Raw genomic sequence first — 21,322 nt, 5'->3', positions numbered from 1 at the left:
CACTGCAAGAGTCCCTGTGTGCTGGGTTTGGCGTCTCACGCCTGTCATCCCAGCACTCCAGAGGCTGAGGTGGGAGGATCCTTGCGAGTTTGAGACCAGCCTGGGCTGCAAAGTGAGCTCAAGGCCAGCCTGAACTGCATAGTGAGACGCTGTCTCAAAAAAAGACAAAAAAAAAAAAAAAAAGAGTCGCTGTGCATTGTCTCTAATGCAGAGTTCATAGTGAGAGCCTGCAGGACCAGCATCCTTGAAGCACAGAGGCAGACAAATATCTTATCAATCACTTTGATGTAAGACCAATGATATCTCTTCAAATCTCAATTAGGCAACTGAGTCCTTTGTTCTTAATATACTTAAGCAGCATTTTGATATTTGAATTTGGTTTCACAGAACAAAACATAAGTAACATCAAATATGGTACATAAATAATAACTCAAATGTTCATGGAAAACTGCTGTAGGTAAAAAACGTATAAACAATGAAACCAGGTGCAAGCTTCAAATTATAGCTCAGTGTCAATAAATGATCACTTTCCATTCATAAATAAGAAATATATCTTGGGAGGCTGATGCAGGAGAACTGTCTTGAGTTTGGGGCTAGCATAAGTTACAGAGCTGTCTGAAATAGAGAAACCCTCACTGAGATACTGCACAGACAATGTGAAACTTGAAAAGTGCCTGCATAAGACACCTTTGGTTTGCTTTAAAAAGTTATAGCCATACAATATAGAAAAATTCCACCATATTCAACATTTTCTGAGGAACAAGGTTGATATCATCTATAACATACAGAAAACAGTTTCAGAGCTGGGTATTTAGCCAACAGCATGAAAACCTAACTTGCAAGCTTGAGATCATGAGTTCGATCCTTGGTACAAAAAAATTCAAATTTCACCTTCATGATACTGGGTCATAATTCAAGATAATCAAAACTAGATCTCAAGTGAACAACACAGAATTCATGGGTTGACAGGGATGTGGAATACTGATTCTTACCAGGGCTTGTGCTATTCACCTCAAGGAAGGTATCATAATTTAACTTTAACTTCATGCTTACCCTAAGAACTACCTGACTTTCAGTGAAGACCCTCTCTGTTGTATGTCCTGCTATTTGCACACTGTGTCCTGCCAGTCACTTCCACATCCTTTCCATGCTCATCTGATCCACCCTAAGCAGAAAACCCTTCATGCCTTAACTACTGATATCCCTGCACAATTTCAATTTAGGGCATCTCTTTACACGAATTAGTAAAGTCCATTACAGAGCATTTCCATATTTAAACAATGTATATGATCAACCACGCTATTAAATCACCTCTTCATTCAGAGATGACACCCATATTCCTTTCCATTCAGAAGGAAATCACGTGTATATGTTCATGCAAATGACTAAATTTAGGCATTTTTCAAAGAGAATTTAACAGGCAGCCCTTTCTGGAATTTATCCTTAGCAAGCACACTTTACCCTGGCCTTGATGACACTTTTATATCTGCTTCATTTTTCTCAAAATTCAAACCTCTATGGCTGTTCTCACAAACATAGATTATGAGCACATGTGTCACATAAAGAATGCTCAGAAATTCTTTGCACTGTTATTTATCATACACAGGAGTTCACCAGGTGTTTGGAAAGCCTTCCTCCACTGAAGTATATCACTACACATCTCTGAATTCTCATAATCTTTGCCAACACCTGTCATGGGGTTGAAAATGTGAGAACATAGTATAAATTTATGTAATTGCAAAATACATAAATGCATAACTTTAAGAAGAGCAGTTGTGGCTACGAGGTCCTGCAGCACAGACAATTATAAACTTCTGGCTTTCAGATCTGTTGCTGACAGGAATGAGAGCAGAGACCTGGCTTATTACAGCTGCACCCAACTTGAAAACACATCGGAATCAGGCTCTCCTCATGCCCCATCCTGGGCCCAGACTTGGAGGAGCAAGGGCAGCATGCGATTTCAAAAATAGCCTTGTGGCCTGGTTGTATCACAGTGGTGACAGCGTTCTAGGGACCCAGAACTGTCCTGGCCCCAGTGAGAGGTAAAAGGGACAGAGGATGACTCACTGCAAGCACTAGAGGACCTCAGGGTCTGAGGCTAAGCACACAGGCTCTAGACAGCACAGCTGCTTCTCACCACTTTTTTTTCTTTTCTTTTCTTTTTCTGTCTTTCTTTCTTTCTTTTTTTTTTTTTTTTTTTTTTTTTTTTTGGTCTTTTTCCTTTTTATTGGTACCGGGGATCGAACTTATGACTGCCTGCTTTTATGGCAGGCACTTATGCAGCTGAGCTAAACCCCAGCCCCTTCAAACCACTTCTAACTGGTCTCAAGTGGATTCCACCCCATTTAACTGCTCCCATCCCATAACATCACCATTGCATAGTTTGGAGGTCTCCCAGGTTCTTTCTAAGCAGTCCACAGTGAATAGAAGCAAAAAATAGTGGTCTAGCAAACATCTAGCGCTCCCTTTTTTGCCCTGGCTTTGCAATTGACGCCATGACACCGGAAGAGACCGCCTACCTTGGCCCGCCTGATTGGACAGTTCTTACAGACAGCCTCTTCATCACTGATTGGCTCCTGCTCTCCTGCCTGCCTTCCCCACCAAGAACAATTACAGAAAAAAAAAAAAAAACCCACCCTGGAATTGTGGATCCGCAATGAAAGATGGTGGAGGCTCCTGGAGCTGGCTGTCTTCTGGAATGTTGACCTCAGCTCGTCTGATGGGTGTTTGCACTGAAAGTCTTTACCTCAGTCCTTGTTTTTTCTCCCAAACGCATTTTATTTGAAAGTTAAAAAGTAAAAAAAGGGTCCAGGGATTTAGCTTAATCACCTGCCTGGCAAGCTAGAGGTCCTGCATTCCATCCAAGATCTGGCTACCACAAACTGTGCTGCTATAAACGTGGGTGCACATATATCATTGTGGTATGATGATTTTTATTCTTTTGGGTAGATACCCAGAAGGAGAATAGCTGAGTTGAGTGGGACCTGTAGACCTAGTTTGTGTGGAATCTCCACACTGATTTCCACAGTGGTTGCTTTACCACCAACAATGGAGAAGGGTTCTTTTATCCACACAACTCCTCCAGCATTCGTTATTGCTTGATTTCTTGACAGTAGGCATTTTTTCTGGGGCAAGGTGACATATCAGTGTTATTTAATTTGCAATTGTTAAATGACGACTGATTCAGAGCATTTTATCACATATTTATTTGCTGTTTGTATTTCTTCATCTGAGAACTGTGTATTTCACCTCAGATGCACATTTTTGGATTGGGTCTTTAAATCTGGGAAGACTGAAATTTTTTAGTTTTCCGTGCTCTCAATAGTAATACTTTGAGGAAGAGTTGGCAAATATTTTCTCCCACATTGTGGGTTGTCTTTTCACTCTGTTAGTGATTTCTCTTGCTGTTAAAAAGTTTTTCAGTAGGGTGAGATTCTCACTTAATTGTCTTTGATTTTTGCTGTTCAATCCAAGTTTTCTTCATAAAGTCTTTTCTTACATCAATGTCTGCAAGAGTTTTACTTACTCTATCTTGCAGCAGATTTAATGTTTCTGTTTTAATATAAGATCTTTGATCTATTCTGATCTTAGCTTAATACACGTTGAAAGATAATATTCATAATGTATAGAGCCAGGTTTTCCAGCACCATTTATTAAAGAGGCTGCTTTTCTTCCAATGACTTTGTTTGGCACCTTTGTCAAAGATAAGATGGTTTAGTGGTCTGGGGTTGTTTTTCCATCTTCTAATTTGTTCCTTTGATCTTTGGGTCTGGTTTTGTTTGTTTTGTTTTTTGTCAGTACCACATCTTATTTTTTTAATCACGATACCTTTATAGTATAATTTCAAGTCAGGGATTTTGATGAACCCTATCTTTCCTTTGTTTCAAAGCATCACCTTTGCTACTCTAGGTCTCTTCTGGTTCCAGATGAATTTTTGGAATTATTTTGTGTTATTCTTTGAGATATGCTACAGGGTTTTGATTGGGATTGCACTGAATCTGTACAATAGCTTTGGAAGTATGGTCATTTTCACTATATTGAATTTCCCTACCCAAGACTATGGGATAGCTCTTCATTTTAGAATATCGTCTTCAATCTCCTTTTTGAGAGTACTGTGGTTTACAGTATAGAGATCCTTTACATCCTTTGTTAGATTGATTCCTAAGTATTTCATTTTGTTGGATGCTATTGTAAAAGTTATTGTTTGCTTGATTTCTCTTTCCATGAGTTTTTTATTCTTGTTTATGAAATCTAGTGATTGTTGAGTGTTGTCTTTTTAACAAGCTATATTACTGAATTTTCTTCTTTATCTAGAATTCTTTTGGTGGAATTTTTATGGTCTTCTAAGTAGAGTATCATGTCTTCTGCAAATAATGATAGTTTAACATTTTCATTTCTATCTTTATTCCTTTTATTTCTTTCTCTTGTCTAATTGCTCCAGCTAGTTTCCAGGAGTATATTGAATAAGAGCGGAGGCAGTAGACATCCTTGTTTTGTTCCTCATTTTAGAGTGAAAGAATTCAGTTTTTGTCCACTTAGTATGAGGTTGAATGTTGGTTTGTAATAAAAGGCTTTTATCAGATTGAGATACAGATCATCTCTCCTGATTTTTGTAGGTTTTTTATTATGAATAGGTGATGGACTTTGTCAAAATCTTTTTCTGCATCTATTGAAATGATCAAATGATTTTTGCTTTTGGATTTGTCAATACGGTGTATTATATGTATGGATTTATGTATGTTGAACCACCCTTGCGTCCCAGGGAATAATTCCACTTGATCATGTTGTACAATCTTCTCGATGATATTCTGCAGTCTGTTTGCCAGTATGTTATTGAGGATATTGCTTCAATTTTCACTAGGCAGAATGGTCTGTAATTCTCTTTCTTATTTGGATTGTTCTCTGGTTTTGGTATCAGGGTAATGCTTGCTTCCAGGAATGAATTGGGAAGAACAATTTCCCATTCGATTTCATTGAATTTTGAGAAGTGGTGGTGTTAGGTCTTCTCTAAATTTCTTATTTATCCTTGCCATTTCATAGCTACCCCTGCTTTCTTTCAAGGATCAGTGGACTCTTTCCATAATGGGCTGCAAATATTTTCAGGATTAATGTTCAATCCTCCAGGAATAAAAAATCCACTGATGTCAGAAAATATTTTGAGAACAGGCCAGGACAGGACACAACAGAACAGAGAGTCGGAAGTCTGTGTTAGAGGCAACAGACTTCATCTTAATGATTTTCACTCGTTTCTATGAATTTTCCACCTAGAAACCCAGTATGTGAAAACAAAAGGAGCATAGTTACCGTGTAAAGTGAAGACATTACATTTAAATGATAGTAATGGTCTGCAACAGAGTAAGGATGAAATAAAAGCTAGCATCAGTTCTCCATGACAAGCTTGCTACTCATTCAGACTCATATAATTTCTGAATTCTGAAAGTGATCATATTGCCAAGCATGGGGGTGACAATTATTGCTGAAATGGAACCAAATTCCTAATCCAATTAAACATTTCCTTCTGGTGAGGCAGGGACACCCAAGGACTTCACACTCTAAGTTCCACTTGCCACATAGTTCCCTTGTCACTAATTGGCACTCAGCTCTTGGTTGTACTCTACTCAAATAAAATAGGCCCCCATGATGAAAAAACGGGGCAAGACCCCAAGATGACAAATCGCACAAAACGTCTTTTTTAAAAGAAGTGCTTTTATTTTAGCTGGCCCAGCGACACAGTGCAGATGGAATTTGCAAACTGTGCAACTGAGTTAGAGTTTTGACTGATTTTTATAGTTCATTTATGATTAGCTCATTGATCATTAAGTACATAGTGATGAGAAACAGAAATAAGGTGGGCCTTTGTTCCCTTTTGCAGAGGTAAGAGACATTTCACAGTGGGTGGTTAGACAATTCATAGCCCTTGGTCTGCCAATTCCAGGAACATTTGTCTCTCATAAAGGGAACAGTGGTTGACACAGCATCATTTGTCTCTTACAAGGGGAACAAAAGTTGACATAGCACACAGGTCACTAAGGTGGGGGGATGACGCATTACAGCACAGCAGAACCACGTGGTCAGTTAATTTATAACTATGTGGTTGGTGTTTGGTTACTAAGGTATTGAGCTTAGTATAGAATGACAATATTACTAATAACTACATGTTTAAGTAAATATTTTTGTTAATTATCTTTTAATCAATTATTTTAAATTTTAGCATCTTAGTATAATATTACTAATCTGTTTATATGCAAGGTCCAATTGTTAAACAAGTAAGTAAGATTAACAGAGGTCTGGAGGCTGCTATGATTAACGTTGTCAACCAGGGAGATAGAGAAAACCATCCCTCAAGCCAATTCTGTTCCGTTTGTCTGGCTTGTTCTTGATCCTGTAGCTGCCCTTTAAGGCTGGCCATACTTTGTCTGATAACCCCAGAATGATTGGCAAACAAACAACAATATTTTCCTAATGTCAGACAAAAGCCTCCTTCCTTTAGGAACAGGAGATCTAGACCCCGCCAGTTTTGTAAATCCATCTCAGTCAGTGAACTTAAAGAATCCTCTAATTTGGAGACAGAATCACTAAGGGCTGCTAAATCTTGGTCAATGAGTACACATAAGTGTCTATAATTTTGGTCTTTTGACTATTAGGCTGGACACTCTTAAACCTATTGGCCTTGTTATCTCAATTTTTAGTAATACAGGTAATAATGCAGGATTTTTTTTTGCTCTTACTGGACTCTTTAAGTCAAAGCTAGGGAACAAGTGACTCTTACCATTATCTCTAGGGTACCAATACACTTGGGGAAAGATATGGACTAATATGTAAAGCTCAGGGCACTGGGTAAACAGGTGATGCATGGAACAAGGAGTTATATTAGAACTACAGGCAAACCAGGCTCCATTGGGAGCAACAAGGTGTTGATTAGCAGGATAGGAAAAAGTATAAATCAAAGCTGAAGAGGTAGGATTATAGAGTGCAGCATTAGGGGAAGTGTGCAAGGAGTAGGAGGCAGAGTAAACACAGATTCCTGGAGCACCCTGTGCATTGTCCAGTGTGAGCAGGGGCTTAGCATCCCACCAACAAAGGTGTCATCTGTACAGGAATTAAAAGTTGATTTGCCATAAGCAATGTCCAGAGGCAAGAAGGGGCTAGAGATGTCACAGAAATCGCAGAGGGCAAAAAGGTCTCAGGAGCAGGAAGTGTAGTGGAGGACAACAGAAGATTGGGTCTCAAAAGTGAGGAAAAAGTTAAAGACCCCATTTATTTCCCTGTCAAGGAGATACAAATTTACAACCCCAATGTCTACAAAATATTTTGTGTCTATGGATTGTGAACACCTATAATCAGAGGCTGGCTGTTGCTTTTGGGGACAAAGATACCAGTAAGTGGACGGTAAATTCTTTTTGAATACATAGGTCCCTGTAAGTCTCTATTAGCAACGAATCAGGCAGCATGACATGCACACCCAACAACAATTTTTTTGTCTAATTTTTGCTGGGATGTTATCTAATAGGGAACATAAATTTATCTTAATTATCTTATAGACAGTAGCATTGGCTTCCAATAATTTACCAGTGAAATAGTCAGTAATTGTAAGTTTTAAACAGTGGGTTACAAGGTATCTCCTTGGGGTCTCCATAAGGAAAAACACTTAAGAACAAGATTATCAGATACATTTGGCAATCTTAAGCTTTAAAGAATCCTTGGAGGGAACAACAGTCCACTTACCTGTAGGTTGATTGCTGTCAGAGGCCAGAACTGGCTTGAGGTAACAATGATGAATTGAGGCAGGCTTTTTTGTGACTTTGAAGGCAGTCAGAGTGCTGAGGACCACTGTGTAAGGGTCTTCTCACCATGGTTTGAGGGACTCACGGTGATGTCTCTTGATGAGTAGTGTCCTAGGTTTCTCGGCAGGACGTTTGTCTTCAGGATGGGCTGTAGGCAGAGGTTGTTGTTCTCAGAATAACTGATGGATGGAAGTGAGAGCAAGTTGAAGGGCCTGGAGGAACTTAGCAAGATCTTGATTAGCCAGCTCAGCTAATTTTTTTTCAGAAATCTTAGGAATAAGAGGAGGAGGTCTCCCACATAGAACATTAAAGGGGAAACAACTGTAACATAGGGGGTACATTGTGCACGCAAGAGGGAAAAAGGAAGGAGACTCACCCAGTTCTCGCAAGTTTTGAATGTCATCTTAGTTACTACCATTTTTTTTTGTCTTTTTCCTTTTTATTGGTACCAGGGATCGAACTCACGACTGCCTGCTTGCAAGGCATGCACTTATGCCGCTGAGCTAAATCCCCAGCCCAGTTACTACCATTTTTAAAGTCTGGTTTATACTTTTTATTTGTCCTCAACTTTAAGGCCGGTAAGCACAATGGAGTTTTTAATCAATCTGCAAAGCTTGGGTTAGTTTTTCAGTTATCTGGGCTATAAAACCCGGACCATTGTCAGACCCCATGGATAAAGGGAGGCCAAATTGGGAAAACTGATATCAGGGCTGACTCAAGACTTATTAGGAAAAGCTATCTACCAGTACTCATTCCCTTGAAGTCCAGGTTTTTTTTTTTTTTTTTTTGTAAAATATAATTCTCAATGTTTTTCAGGCACAGTCCCATGATACCAAGTGGTTTTCATTTGTTGTGGTTGCTTAAGATTTACCAAGTGGCACTGAGGGCCTCTAAGGCTCACAGACTGAGCAAGCTTTGATAATTGAGGGATAAAGAAATGATCTCAAAAAGGGCAGCAAGTTTTGATCCTCCCATGTGAGTGGACAGATGAGCTTGTTGGATGAGTTTTTATCTCAAGGCCTTGCAGAGGAGGACTTGAGTATGAGGCAGTTGGTACCAGCCCCCAGGGATATCAGAATTTGCTTGGAATTTAGCTGCCAAATGTAAGTGTTTTTGAGTGCAAAACGGCTCTGGAAGAGTGGGTGGAATCAGTAGCAATGCTGGGATTGTCTCAATCCCCACTGATTTTGTGGCTGCTTTTTGGGGAGCTGCATCTGTTAGATTATTTAATAGCCATATTCCTTGGCATCCAAATGGCAGCTAACAAATCCAAAACTTGGGCAGCATTTTTATCTTTTGGCCCCCTTAAGTCAGTGAACCTCATTCCTGATAAATGGCCCCATGAACATGGGCAGTAGCAAATGCATATCTGCTATCTGTCTGAAAACTCGAGGGCCTCAGTGAGGGCAATGAGTTCAGCCTATTGGCCTGATGTTTTTGGCTCTAAGATTTGTTCCCATAGAATCTGAGAGTCTGTGACAGTGGCTCCCATGACCTGCTTACCTTGATATATGTGACTGCTTTCATCAGAGAAATATGATGGAACTCCAGACAGTGGCTCATCTGTCAAGTCTGGTCAAAGACCCATGAAATGATCAGAGGGGCAAGGAGAGGTCATCACCAGGCAGCTGAGTATCTGGGTTTAAAGACACTGTCCTCTTGAAACTGATGGTAGTCAGATCTAGAAGTAATGCCTGACAGGCAGCTATCCATCCGGTGAAGCTTTGATGAGAGTCTCCAGTGAATGAGAGGAGATAATTAAAAGTTTTTGTCCAAATGTCACCTTTTGGGCCATTTTCACCAGGAGGGCCACCGAGGCAATCGTCTGCAGGCAAGGCAGACATTGCCCTGCCACATTATCAAGTCTCTTGGAAAGATAGGCAATAGGCTTTTGCCATGGTCCTAAACTCTGGGCCAGTACTCCTTTTGCTATCCCTTGTTTTTTATCAACATAGAGGGAAAGAGGATTTTGCAACTTTGACACAGCCAGAACTGGAGCTTCTGTTAAGGCTGATTTCAATTGCTGAAAAGCCTGGTCTCATGAGTCTGTAATCTAAAGCAGGCAATATTCTATGGCTCCTAGAAATTTTTATATTTGCTATTTATTCACAGGAACTGGAATCTGTTGAATGGCTTGCACCAGCTGGACGAAAGAGTCAGTTTTAAGAAAACTCTAATAACTAACTGAGGGACATTTTAAAAAGTCTCTTAATTCTTTGCAACTTTTGCTTAATATCAGATGCTGACAGTTACAAAGGTATTATTAATGGCCCTTGCTTTTTTAGGTGCTTCCAGATCTACAAGTGTATAAATGTAATAGGCCTCTAGCAATCTCTCTAGAAACCCCGAGGAAGACTCATCATCTAATTGTCTCACCTCTGTTACCTTGGACAAATTGGTGGGTTTTCTGGCAGCCCTTAAAGGCTTCTGAGAACAACTGGCAATACTGAACGAGAGCCTTCTTACCTCTGGTTGTCCGATTGGGGCAGGACAAAGGGAAAACATGGTTCTGGCATTTGGGATCAGAGGACAGGTTTTTATTTGGAATGCACACTGCTTTTTATCCCACAACATGAAGGGTTTTTTTCTCTCTCTTTTACTGTAAACAAAACCTGTAAAATCTGCTGGCAGTCATCCCAAGTGGGGTGATGAATGGAGAAGACAAATTTCAAAAGAGAAATAAGGCCCCGAGGGTCCTTAGAAAAAGGGGGGTGAGGAAGAGGAGTACAGGAATTCTGAACGCTGATGGCTTCTAGTCCGGATGGGACTGAGAATCACAGTCCTTTTTAATTTTTATTTTCATAGGCAAATATATTTTATATATGGTCAACACTGACTTTTTATCATTATATAAACTTGGGATGACAAAGGGCTCTAGTTTGTCCTTCCCTTTTTAGAATACAATCTCATTTTAATGGAAACATTTTGCAGTAAAGTTTTACTGATCCAATACTGTCAAATTCTGAACACATTTGTTTTTCTGTTTCTGTTTATTACCAATTACCTTTTTACTAGCTTTTTAGACAACATTAAAAATTTGAACAAAATCCTTGAAGTGAATTTCTTAGTAGTCTAAAATATATTAAATCATTTTATGTCTTTTTACCATCTTAAAATGTTACACTTTAAAAACTGTAACTTTTTAAACTGGCTCAATAACAGTATGACCTGGCTTTATTTGGTAATGCCAATATGATTTTAAAAGCCATATATATATATATATGTGTGTGTGTGTGTGTGTGTAAATATATATGTATTGTTATATATTTACATTTTAACCAGAAAAATACTTTTAAAGATATGCCAAGGTTGTACATAATCAGTTGAGAACTAAAACATTAAACAAGGCGCCACAAAAGACAAGACCAACATTAAAGACACAAACAAAGGATTTTCTGTCCATGGTTCGGTGACCTAAAGGGAAATAAATTTTCATTATGACCCTTAAGTCCAATAAGCCGCATGGAACCTGCAACCGTAGTTTAAGAGAAAAAAGAAATCTAAATGTTTGTACTGAGGTAACAGATTCAAATGAACAAATGGCTCCACCGTAAAAATATGCCAAGCACAAAACCAAATGGATAAAAAAAATCCCAAATCACAAATGGCCTAGAAGCCCTGTCCCGGAGGGCATCCCGCTCGGGTGCAGAAGGAACCAGCCAAGCTCTCTGCAACTTCAAAGGTGCGCACTCAAATTACAAAGAATAAAAGATCCAAATACTTACAGATGTTTCAAGCCGATCGATTGGTGAAAAATGTGGGTAGGGGTCCCCATGTAATCCCGGAGTGCCCCCAAATGTTGTACTCTACTCAAAAAACAGGGCCCCATAATGAAAAACGGGCAAGACCCCAAGATGACAAATGGCACAAGATGTCTTTTTTAAAAGAATCGCTTTTATTTTAGCTGGCCCAGCGACACATTGCAGATAGAATTTGCAAAGCTTTGCAACTGAGTTAGAGTTTTGACTGATTTTTATAGTTCATTTATGATTAGCTCATTGATCATTAAGCACATAGTGATGAGAAACAGAAATAAGGTGGGCCTTCGTTCCCCTTTGCAGAGGTAAGAGGCATTTCACAGTGGGTGGTTAGCCAATTCATAGCCCTTGGGCTGCCAGTTCTGGGAATATTTGTCTCTCATAAAGGGAATAATGGTTGACACAAGATCATTTGTCTCTTACAAGAGGAATAAATGTTGACATAGCACACAGGTCTCTAAGGTGGGGGGAGGGGGTGACCCATTACAGAACAGCAGAACTATACAGTCAGTTAATTTATAACTATGTGGTTGGTGCTTGGTTACTAGGGTAATGAGCTTAGTACATCATGACAATATTACTAATAACTATATTTTTAAGTAACTATTTTGTTAATCATCTTTTAATCCATTATTTTAATTTTTAGCATCTTAGTATACCAACATCCTGTGTAGTTACAGACCTGTCACCTCTAGAAAATACAAAGTGTTTCCCCAGAGACAAAAAGCAGACACATTGCTTAGGATGGAAGGAAGCAATTATAAGGAACCATAAGGAAAATGTGAAGGTGACGTATACATCACCACTTCGGTGATGATTTTCAAGGGGCTCATGTATGACAAGATTCCTAGAGGTTTGTTTGTTTTTAGTTTCAGATTTGTTTATTTTTGGTACCAGGAACCAAATTCAATACCCTGTGATTGCCAGGGAGCACTTTGCCAATGAGCTACATCTCTGACCCATGTCAAGTTTCATCCAATTTTGTATTTAATCCTGTTAGTTCATTGTATGTCAATTATAATGAAATAAAGTTGCTTTTAAAACACTTCTGATCTGAGCTATCCACAAAAGCTTTATTTACTTATAGATTTACTGACAAGCAATTTTGTTTTTTATAGATTTATTTCTAAGCAGTATTGTTTATTTATAGATTATTTTATACAAAGTCTGTTTATTTATAGATTTATTTAATTTTGCTGTGCTGAAGATTGAATCCAGTGCCTTGGTCGTTTTATCATAATTTATTCCCAGACAGGGCCTTGCTAAGTTGCTAAGTTGTTTACATTGGGATGGAATTTTATTACATTTATTAGCATTTTTGTATACTTAAGTATAACAAACGTAATTGAATTGAGTAATCTCAAGTAAATCAATAAATACAGCTTAACAAACAATAGCTGGGTGTGATTGTACATGTGTGTAATCCTGGCACTTAGGAAGCTGAGGCAGGAGGATTATTCCAAGGTCTAGGTCAGCCTAATTTACATAGTGAATTGAAGGCCAGCCTGAACTACACAGTGAGAGATTTAAAAAATAAATTAATAAAATAAAATAAGATAAACCCTGGACTAAGGCAAGGAATTATCTTCTAGTCCAGAGCATGGGCATCTTCAGATGATTTACTTTCGAAGGTGTTATTGTTTGTATCTGGGTGTCCCCACCAAAGCCTCATGAAGTCAAAGAGGCAGCTAAACCTAGCATCTGTGATTGGTTCATTGTTTAGTGCTGTGATTGGTGATGAAAGTGCTTCACCTTCCCAGGGTTTGAATTATCGGAGTAAAAGAGGTCTCACCAGTTCATTTTGTGAGAGAAGTGAGAAAGTCTTGTAATTCAAAAGGAAATCACCACCTGTGGGCAACAGGTGCAGAAAACATTCAGCCTCCCAAAGTTGATAAGCACAGGCACAAATCACTGAGATGTGCTGTGTCCCCATCCAATGGCACATTTTAAGGCAGGAGCTGAACAGCAATGAAGAGAACATGGGAGACAGAGTCCTGTACCATAGCTCCCATCACAGCTATATGCAGAGCCATCATTAGACCTCACAGGACTAAGAAGAGAGGTTTCTCCAACAGAGAATGCTACACAAATTTTCAAGATTTCTTTTCAAGAGATTGATTCACAGTACTATTTGAAGCAGGAAGGAACTGGAAACCTCCCTAGCCTTCACATAGGGCATGGAAAGGAGAGCTGTTTGGAGAAGCCATGCATGATTGTTGGAGGGAACTCTGGCCAGGGGCTTTGAGGTGCAGGTCTAGGGGTGAAAAACTCAGCACAGCAAGGTTTTTCATGGGCTAACCAGTGCGCTGGGAGTCTACACTGCAAATCAGTTCTTCCAAACACCAAGGACAACCCCGAGCAAGGGCATTTGGATGCCAGAGTGGCCAGTCAGGTGAGAGGCAGCCCTGACTGACACCCTGAGCAGAGTATCCCTCTGGAGCTGAACCCCCAAAACCCACCAAATGATTCCATCACCCAAATGTGAGGGTTCGGCAGCTCTGCTCCCTGCTTGATGCTGCTGCTGATTGACAATTTCAATGTGTTTCTATCTGCACAAGCCATCTCTGCCCCCTTAGCTCATGATTGCCTGGGTGTGGATCAGACTATGTCTTTACATACAACCCCACCATGATTTCAGGATGGGTAGCAGTCTCTTGTTTACTGGAAATTATTTTTGAAGTTTGGGTGTAAGAATCCTTAGACCATGTGCTTACCAAGTTGAGGGGAAATGAGATTGTTTGAAGTAAAGTAGGAAACTCATTTGTCAGTGGCAGATTCACTTGGTATTGAAGCCCATATGTTATGGGTAAAAAGGCATGATTCAGGGTTTGCTGTACAAAATGCTGGAAGGCACAGCAGTGTCCCCAATTTCAGTTTCTGCTTTGCTTCCCTCATTCTACCAAGCTTAATAGTGGATTCTTAGCATTCAAGCACATAGGGTTTGAACTACAGTAGAAATCTGTAAAAACTTCAGTTATCTGGGAAGTGAAAAGACAAAGAAATGTTTTTTTGGCAAAATGCAGTTCTAAATATATGCTTTAAAAAACAAAGAAGCCAGAAAAAATAACAGCAAAGAGAAATATAATGAAAATATTGTGTTTTGTTCCAATGCCACTGCCTCAGTCGCAAAGATAGGAGCAAAATTTGCAGAGTAGAAGGGTCACTGAAGGCAGTGGCCTTCGTGGTCTTGATCCCCAGAGGTGTAGATTGGGTGCCCTGTCCACTAATCCAGATGAATTCAGGATAGCACCTGAATCCTGGTGGAGGCTGGGACCAGGACCCAGGAATTGAGTCCCCTGGGGCTGAGGAATCAGAGGTTTTGCTGCATCCTGTCTGATCTGCCTTCCCTTGTCTGCAGGCTCCAGCATGGATGAGGTGGGGGAAAAGGGTGTAAGGCAGGCAGTGCTAGGCTCCTGGGCAAGCTGCACATTCCCTGTGCTGCCTGAAAGCAGGAAGATTTATGACTTCCTTGCTGGAAAAATAGACACTGAAGCAAATCTGTTGTTGTCCTATGGCAGTAGCAGGCACAGGTCAGCATGGTGACTTTTATGGTAGGAAGGGCAGGGACACCCACCACAGCAGGATCCTCATGGCTTTATGTGTTAGAATTTTTAGAAGTTAGTCGTGAGCGATGTGTTGGCTTGCTGAATACCAAGCCTCCTTATTTTATAATTACAGTGATATTTGAAATGTCTGTATTGTGCATAACTTTCAGTATATATAATGAAATTAAATCATCCATTTTCACATACGTATTCAAGAAACTAGCCACAATTAAATACTAACTTATTTGAATAAAATGAATATTGAAAACAACACTACAAATAATGCAATGGAATGGAAAAATGGAAAAAACACCAAAAAGGCTTCCTCCCAGGTTCAGTTCTCTGCTCTCCAGGAGCTCCTCTCTTCTGTCCTCACCTGCTATTCAAGCCTCTTCATTGCTGGGTGGAGACAGGGCCAGGATATGAACTCTTCTATCATCTCAGGTAGGATCCAGGACAAGGCCTAGGACATGGCCTTCTTTCAGCATTTTCTGTGACTATAAATGTATAATTGACTGAGCAACTCTGCTATGGTACATTCATGGTTTCTAACTATCAACCCTCATAACTGAATAAGAAGAGATCACAGGTATCTCTCAATCTCATATTTTATAATGAGTCTGTAGAAGTGGAATTTCCAGGTTAAATGTATATAAATTACATTTCCTGATCATAAAATTCACACTAAAACTCACCATAGAGTTGGAGCCTGGAAGGGGAAGCCCAGGGCTCCTCAGATCTCTGTGGAAATTCAAATAGGAGGAAGATGGACCATACCAATGTGGAGGACACCACGGCATCTAGTAGTGTACCATGGGCAAGAAAGTCTCAGGTCCAGGACTCCTGATCCACCAGTCAGCTTCTCAGCAAACAGCATACACTGAATGCTGAAAAAGAGAGGGCTGTTGTGGCCCTGCTATCCAAGCTCCTCCCTGCAGTCCTGAGGCCCCATGTCTCACTAAGGGGAACTCTGTACAAGAATATCAGCATGTTTCAGAGCCTACCTTAACTGAATGTCTTCCACCCAGGTGAGATCTCAACTGCCTCATGTGAATTCACCACAGCTGTGGAGCAAGACATTTATTTTTAGGCAGCAGGTCAGGAGGTGGGAACACTGCAGGCAGGTAATGGTACAAAGCCTGAAATAAGAGACCTGGACCTAGCCTTGCCCCAGTGTCCTCCAGGAGTAACTGCACCCTGCAACAGTGTGCTTTAAAAAACTAAACAACTTAACAGATTACTCACAAAAATATATACTGTAGGGGTAGTTTGAAGATACAAAAGTAAATTGCTACATCCCTAAGTAAAATGTGACGTGATCCTTGATCAGTACATGATCTCCTATATTGTCCCTGACCCACACCCTCAGAAGAAAACACACCATTTGACATAGCATTAAAAAACACAGGCAATGAGTCAACAATCATAACTGCTTAATAACAACAACAAATGCCAGGATATGATAAATATTCTGATGAATTGTTTGAAGTGTTTAGTTAAGCATAAATACTGGATCTGGCCATGTTGGGACTTAGGCAGCTGAACAAGAAACCAATTCTCCTGCCTCCCTGGCCAGCACCCCTGGTGCAAGCCAGGAGGAGAACCAGTCAACATCTCCAGTGAGCCTACTGGTGCATGGACTGAGAGCCATACATCTCATTTATGCACCCTTGGTTAGCAAGGAGAGGCAGAATTCTGAGCATCTCTTGGGAAAATGAATGTGTGCAATATAGAAACTATGGGGGATTTCTTTCTATCTTGTGTTTGAAAACAAATGTTATCTTTAATTTTTTGCTGTGTTCTGATTGTTTGCTCTATTTAATATTATCTTTGACAGGTTTTAAAATGTTCTGTGTTTGTTTGGATTTCACTATAACTAATTGAATGGAAACCAATTGTGAAGATAATGAGATATAGTATGGTACCTATTACTGTTATCATGGACCCTGCTGTGAAGTTCTGTACCAATTTCACTGCATTGTCTCAATTTTCTTTGTTCTGTTTGCTCTGTTGTATTTTGCTATCTTCAAAATAAAATTTTGAAAAAGAATAAATACTAATTATTTTCATGTCTTTCAAGGGGAGGGAACCACCACCAATTCCTTTTAGATGACAAAGTCACCCTGATAATGAAACCAGACATACTGCATTAAAACAATGGTAATGCTCTAATGGCCGATATTCTTAATGAACATACACGAAAATATTCAACAAATGCAGATCAGCTAAATTCACCAGCACATGAAAATTTTAAATACCACAATGAACACTGAGTTCACCCTCAGTGGTGCTAGAATGGTTCCACTTGAACAAATCATTCAGTGTCACTTGCCACATTCACAGCATGTGGCACAGCTAAACCCTCAAGAGATTTGGAAAAATCACTTAGAGAAATTCAAAAGTTCACCATCCTTTCATGATAAAAACCATTCACACACCATGTGCAGGATGAATAAATCTTAGCACAGCAAAGTACAGACATGACAAGCCCAGCACTGACATCATGCTCAGAGACTGACAAGCTGCAAGATTTGCTTCTCAGGTCAGGAAAAAGACCAAGCTTTGGACTCTTTTCAACACACTACTTCAAGTCCTACTCCTAGAATTTAGTCAACAATAAGAATCCAAAAGTTTACCAAATCAGAAAGCAAGAATTAAGAGATGTCTATGAGTAGACAGACCAAAACAAAATATAACCAAACTAAACCAAGCAACAAGACTACTGTAGCTTTTAAATCCTGATACACTTTTAACTATGTTCTCTGCCTCCTTTTTTTAGGCAATTCCTCACCTTTCTCCTTCTCAGGATACTATTATTCACTGTTCAGAGTGATATTAGTCTAGTCTCTTATGTTCCATTTCAGCATACATAAAGATAAAGACAGCTACTACAAAGACAATGAGAGACATTATGGTAGTCATTATCGACTTCCCCAAAACCAGTCTTGAAGATCGAAAAAGCTTGCATCATCCTGTAATTATTTGATTAGTTCTATAATATTCAGTATATATTAAATGTGTGTGAGGATGGGAACAACTATTTGGAAGAAAACTAGAGACAGTAAGATAGACAGTGAACATTTCCAGTGGACTTGTTTTGATATCTGTGTTTCCTTAACTTTTTTTCCTTATGAACTGTTTTGCTCTGTTTCGCTATGTTTAATCTTACCCTCTTTAAGAAAAATAAAGTGTGTAGGACAGATAGGCATATTAAAACTTTTTGGTGGATCGTTGAGGTGAACCGTGACAGTGTCATTATTTGAATATCACTTTGTATGCTTTAAATTTGTAACTTGAACAACTATTTCTAAGATGACAATATGATACTAATCAACTAGTGATTTCTTATTGTTTTCTGAAAATCTGTATTATTTCTACACTTTTTTTCTCTTTAAATAAACAACATTACAATTCACCAGAAAATACAAAATTTAAGTTTTAACTACAAAATATTAAGTACACAGGCACTATCCATACTTGAAAGTGAAAAGCCCATTTCAGTTAAGCATGTTTAATTACAAGATGCCATGTTGAAGCACAAAAACATCTAGATTAATAAATCTAGAGAGGTACAAGTGATTAACTGAAAACCATACAACATGTGCACCTAAGGAGAGCCCCACCACAGATTTGTCATTTCTGGAATATTTGTGAAGAAATAGTGACATCTAAATTCTGTATTGATTATTTCTTCAGGTCTCCTTGGGATTTTTAAAGTAAACTTAGATCTAAACTGTCTGAACAGTGATGCTTTTTCTATGTATTTAACAAGAAACATGGATTGCTATATTTCTCACATTGGTAATCCACATATCATCTCTGCCTAGTGAGCTCTTTCAGATATGTAACAATGATCAAGTATGCTGAGAGTATTCCCATAACACATAGGATTTATCTCTTGTGTGACTATTTTTCATGTATTTCCCTTACAATCTGGCTGCTGAAAGTGTCTCCACTTGCTTACATAGCCAGCAGTTCTTCCCAGTGTGAATTCTTTCATGTGTTTTGCAATGACTATATGCAGTAAAAGCTTTGCCACATTGTTATATACATAGGCTTTCTCACCAGTGTGAAGTCATAGATGTATTTTACAAAATCCATGTGTGGTGAAAGCTTTCCCACATTCTTCACATACACACAGGGTTTCTCAACCATGTAAATTTTATAATGTATTGGACAATGAGCATTTCTGCTGAAACCTTTCCCACATTCCTTACATATGTAAGTTTTCTGCCCTGTGTGAAGATTTTCATGCATTATGCAACATGTGCTGAAACCATTCTCATGATACCTATATACACTGGTTTTATATTGAATGTGAACTTTCATGTTTCTTACAATCTCCCTGTGTTTTAAAAGCTTTCCCACATTGTTTACATACATATGGTTTCTCTCCAGTGTGAATTCTTTCATGTTCCTTACAACGTCCAGGTCTGGTAAAAGCTTTCCCACATTGCTTACATACATAGGGTTTCTCTCCAGTGTGAATTCTTTCATGAACCTTACAATCTGCACGTGTGTTAAAAGCTTTCCCACATTGCTTACATGCATATAGTTTCTCTCCAGTGTGAATTCTTTCATGTTCCTTACAAGGTCCAGGTCTGGTAAAAGCTTTCCCACATTGCTTACATACATAGGGTTTCTTTCCAGTATGAATACTTTCATGAAACTTACAATTTGTACGTGTTTTAAAAGCTTTCCCACATTGCTTACATACATATGGTTTATCTCCAGTGTGAATTCTTTCATGTTGCTTACAGTATCCCCTTGTGTTAAAAGCTTTCCCACATTGCTTACATACATATGGTTTCTCTCCAGTGTGAATTCTTTCATGTTCCTTACAAAATCCAGGTGTGGTAAAAGCTTTCCCACATTGCTTACATACATACGGTTTCTCTCCAGTGTGAATTCTTTCATGTTTCTTACAACATCCAGATCTGGTAAAAGCTTTCCCACATTCCTTACATACATAGGGTTTCTCTCCAGTGTGAATTCTTTCATTATTCTTACAATCTCCCTGTGTGTTAAAAGCTTTCCCACATTGCTTACATACATAGTGTTTCTCTCCAGTGTGAATCCTTTCATGAACCTTATAACTTGCACGCATGTTAAAAGCTTTCCCACATTGCTTACATACATAGGGTTTCTCTCCAGTGTGAATTCTTTCATGAACCTTACAATTTGCACGTGTGTTAAAAGCTTTCCCACATTGCTTACATACATATGGTTTCTCTCCAGTGTGAATTCTTTCATGTTCCTTACAACGTCCAGGTCTGGTAAAAGCTTTCCCACATTGCTTACATACATAGGGTTTCTCTCCACTGCAATATTTTTCATGGATCTGACCATCGTGGTGTGATTCTGTTTCTTTCACATTCACATTACCTTCTGCAGTACAAAGGAATACTTCTTTACACTGCTTCCAAGATGTATGTCCATAAGATTTCCCTAGCTTGTCATTTCTGGAAAGAATAAATCACATATAGGATTTATAACCATATTACTAAGCTTTTTTCGAGAGTTGAACAAAACTGTTTGCAGTCTCATTGTTTGAATCCCCACTTGATATGTTTCACTTTTGTATTTCATAACTATTTCTATGATCAGCATTTGTAATCATCATCTTGCTATTTGTTACTGTTTTTTTTCACTTTGAATGCAGTATTATTTCTACTTATTTTGTCTTATTTAATCTTTCCTTATATTAAATTTAAAAAAAGAAAAATTCACTGTGAAATTGGTCTCCATTTGATGGCTGCATTAATATCAAGTTCTGTTTTTAATGCCTGCTAAGAAATTCTGACCAAGAAGCAACAGAATGGCCTTGTAAGATATGTTGAAAACAACCATTCCCAAAAGACTGGTACACATTTGGAAATCTTAAAAGTTGGTACTTTGAAATGCATAATCTTTAGCTTCACTTTGGGCATGGGTACATATATGTATCACATGCAGATTATTCTCATATGTTTCCCCATCACAATCTCCCTTCTGTCCTTAACCTGTAGTTCCCTTCTCCATGTGTTCAGTCTTACTTTTCTCTAACAACTCTGTTTCATTTCTTTCCACATTTTGTATTTTGGTTTCTCATCTAAAAGAAAGCCAGTGACCTTTTAGGTTTTATAGCTGAGTTATTACACTGAATTGAGAGGTGAAAGACCCATCTAATTCTTATGGCAAATGACATTATATTATTTATTTTTTGACATTATATAACACATTTTTTCCATTCTGG

General features: G+C 38.8%; 1 protein-coding gene across 1 annotated transcript in view; it reads right to left on the bottom strand.

Moving 5' to 3' along the window:
- Positions 1–20,005, bottom strand: part of LOC134474480 (zinc finger protein 709-like) — a gene marked incomplete at both ends in the record, with an annotated part of 32,015 nt that extends 12,010 nt beyond the window's left edge. The window contains one exon of the mRNA XM_063242650.1: positions 19,475–20,005. Within this exon, the coding sequence (XP_063098720.1) occupies positions 19,475–20,005 (531 nt within the window). The remainder of the gene's footprint in view (positions 1–19,474) is intronic.
- Between the last annotated feature and the right edge of the window lie 1,317 nt (positions 20,006–21,322).

Source organism: Cavia porcellus, unplaced genomic scaffold (assembly GCF_034190915.1).
Source record: "Cavia porcellus strain 051 isolate PalLab524CR breed Dunkin Hartley unplaced genomic scaffold, mCavPor4.1 scaffold_32, whole genome shotgun sequence".
Taxonomy (NCBI): Eukaryota; Metazoa; Chordata; class Mammalia; order Rodentia; family Caviidae; genus Cavia; species Cavia porcellus.
Note: the sequence above shows the minus strand (reverse complement) of the source record. Positions and strands in the feature narration are given on the sequence as shown.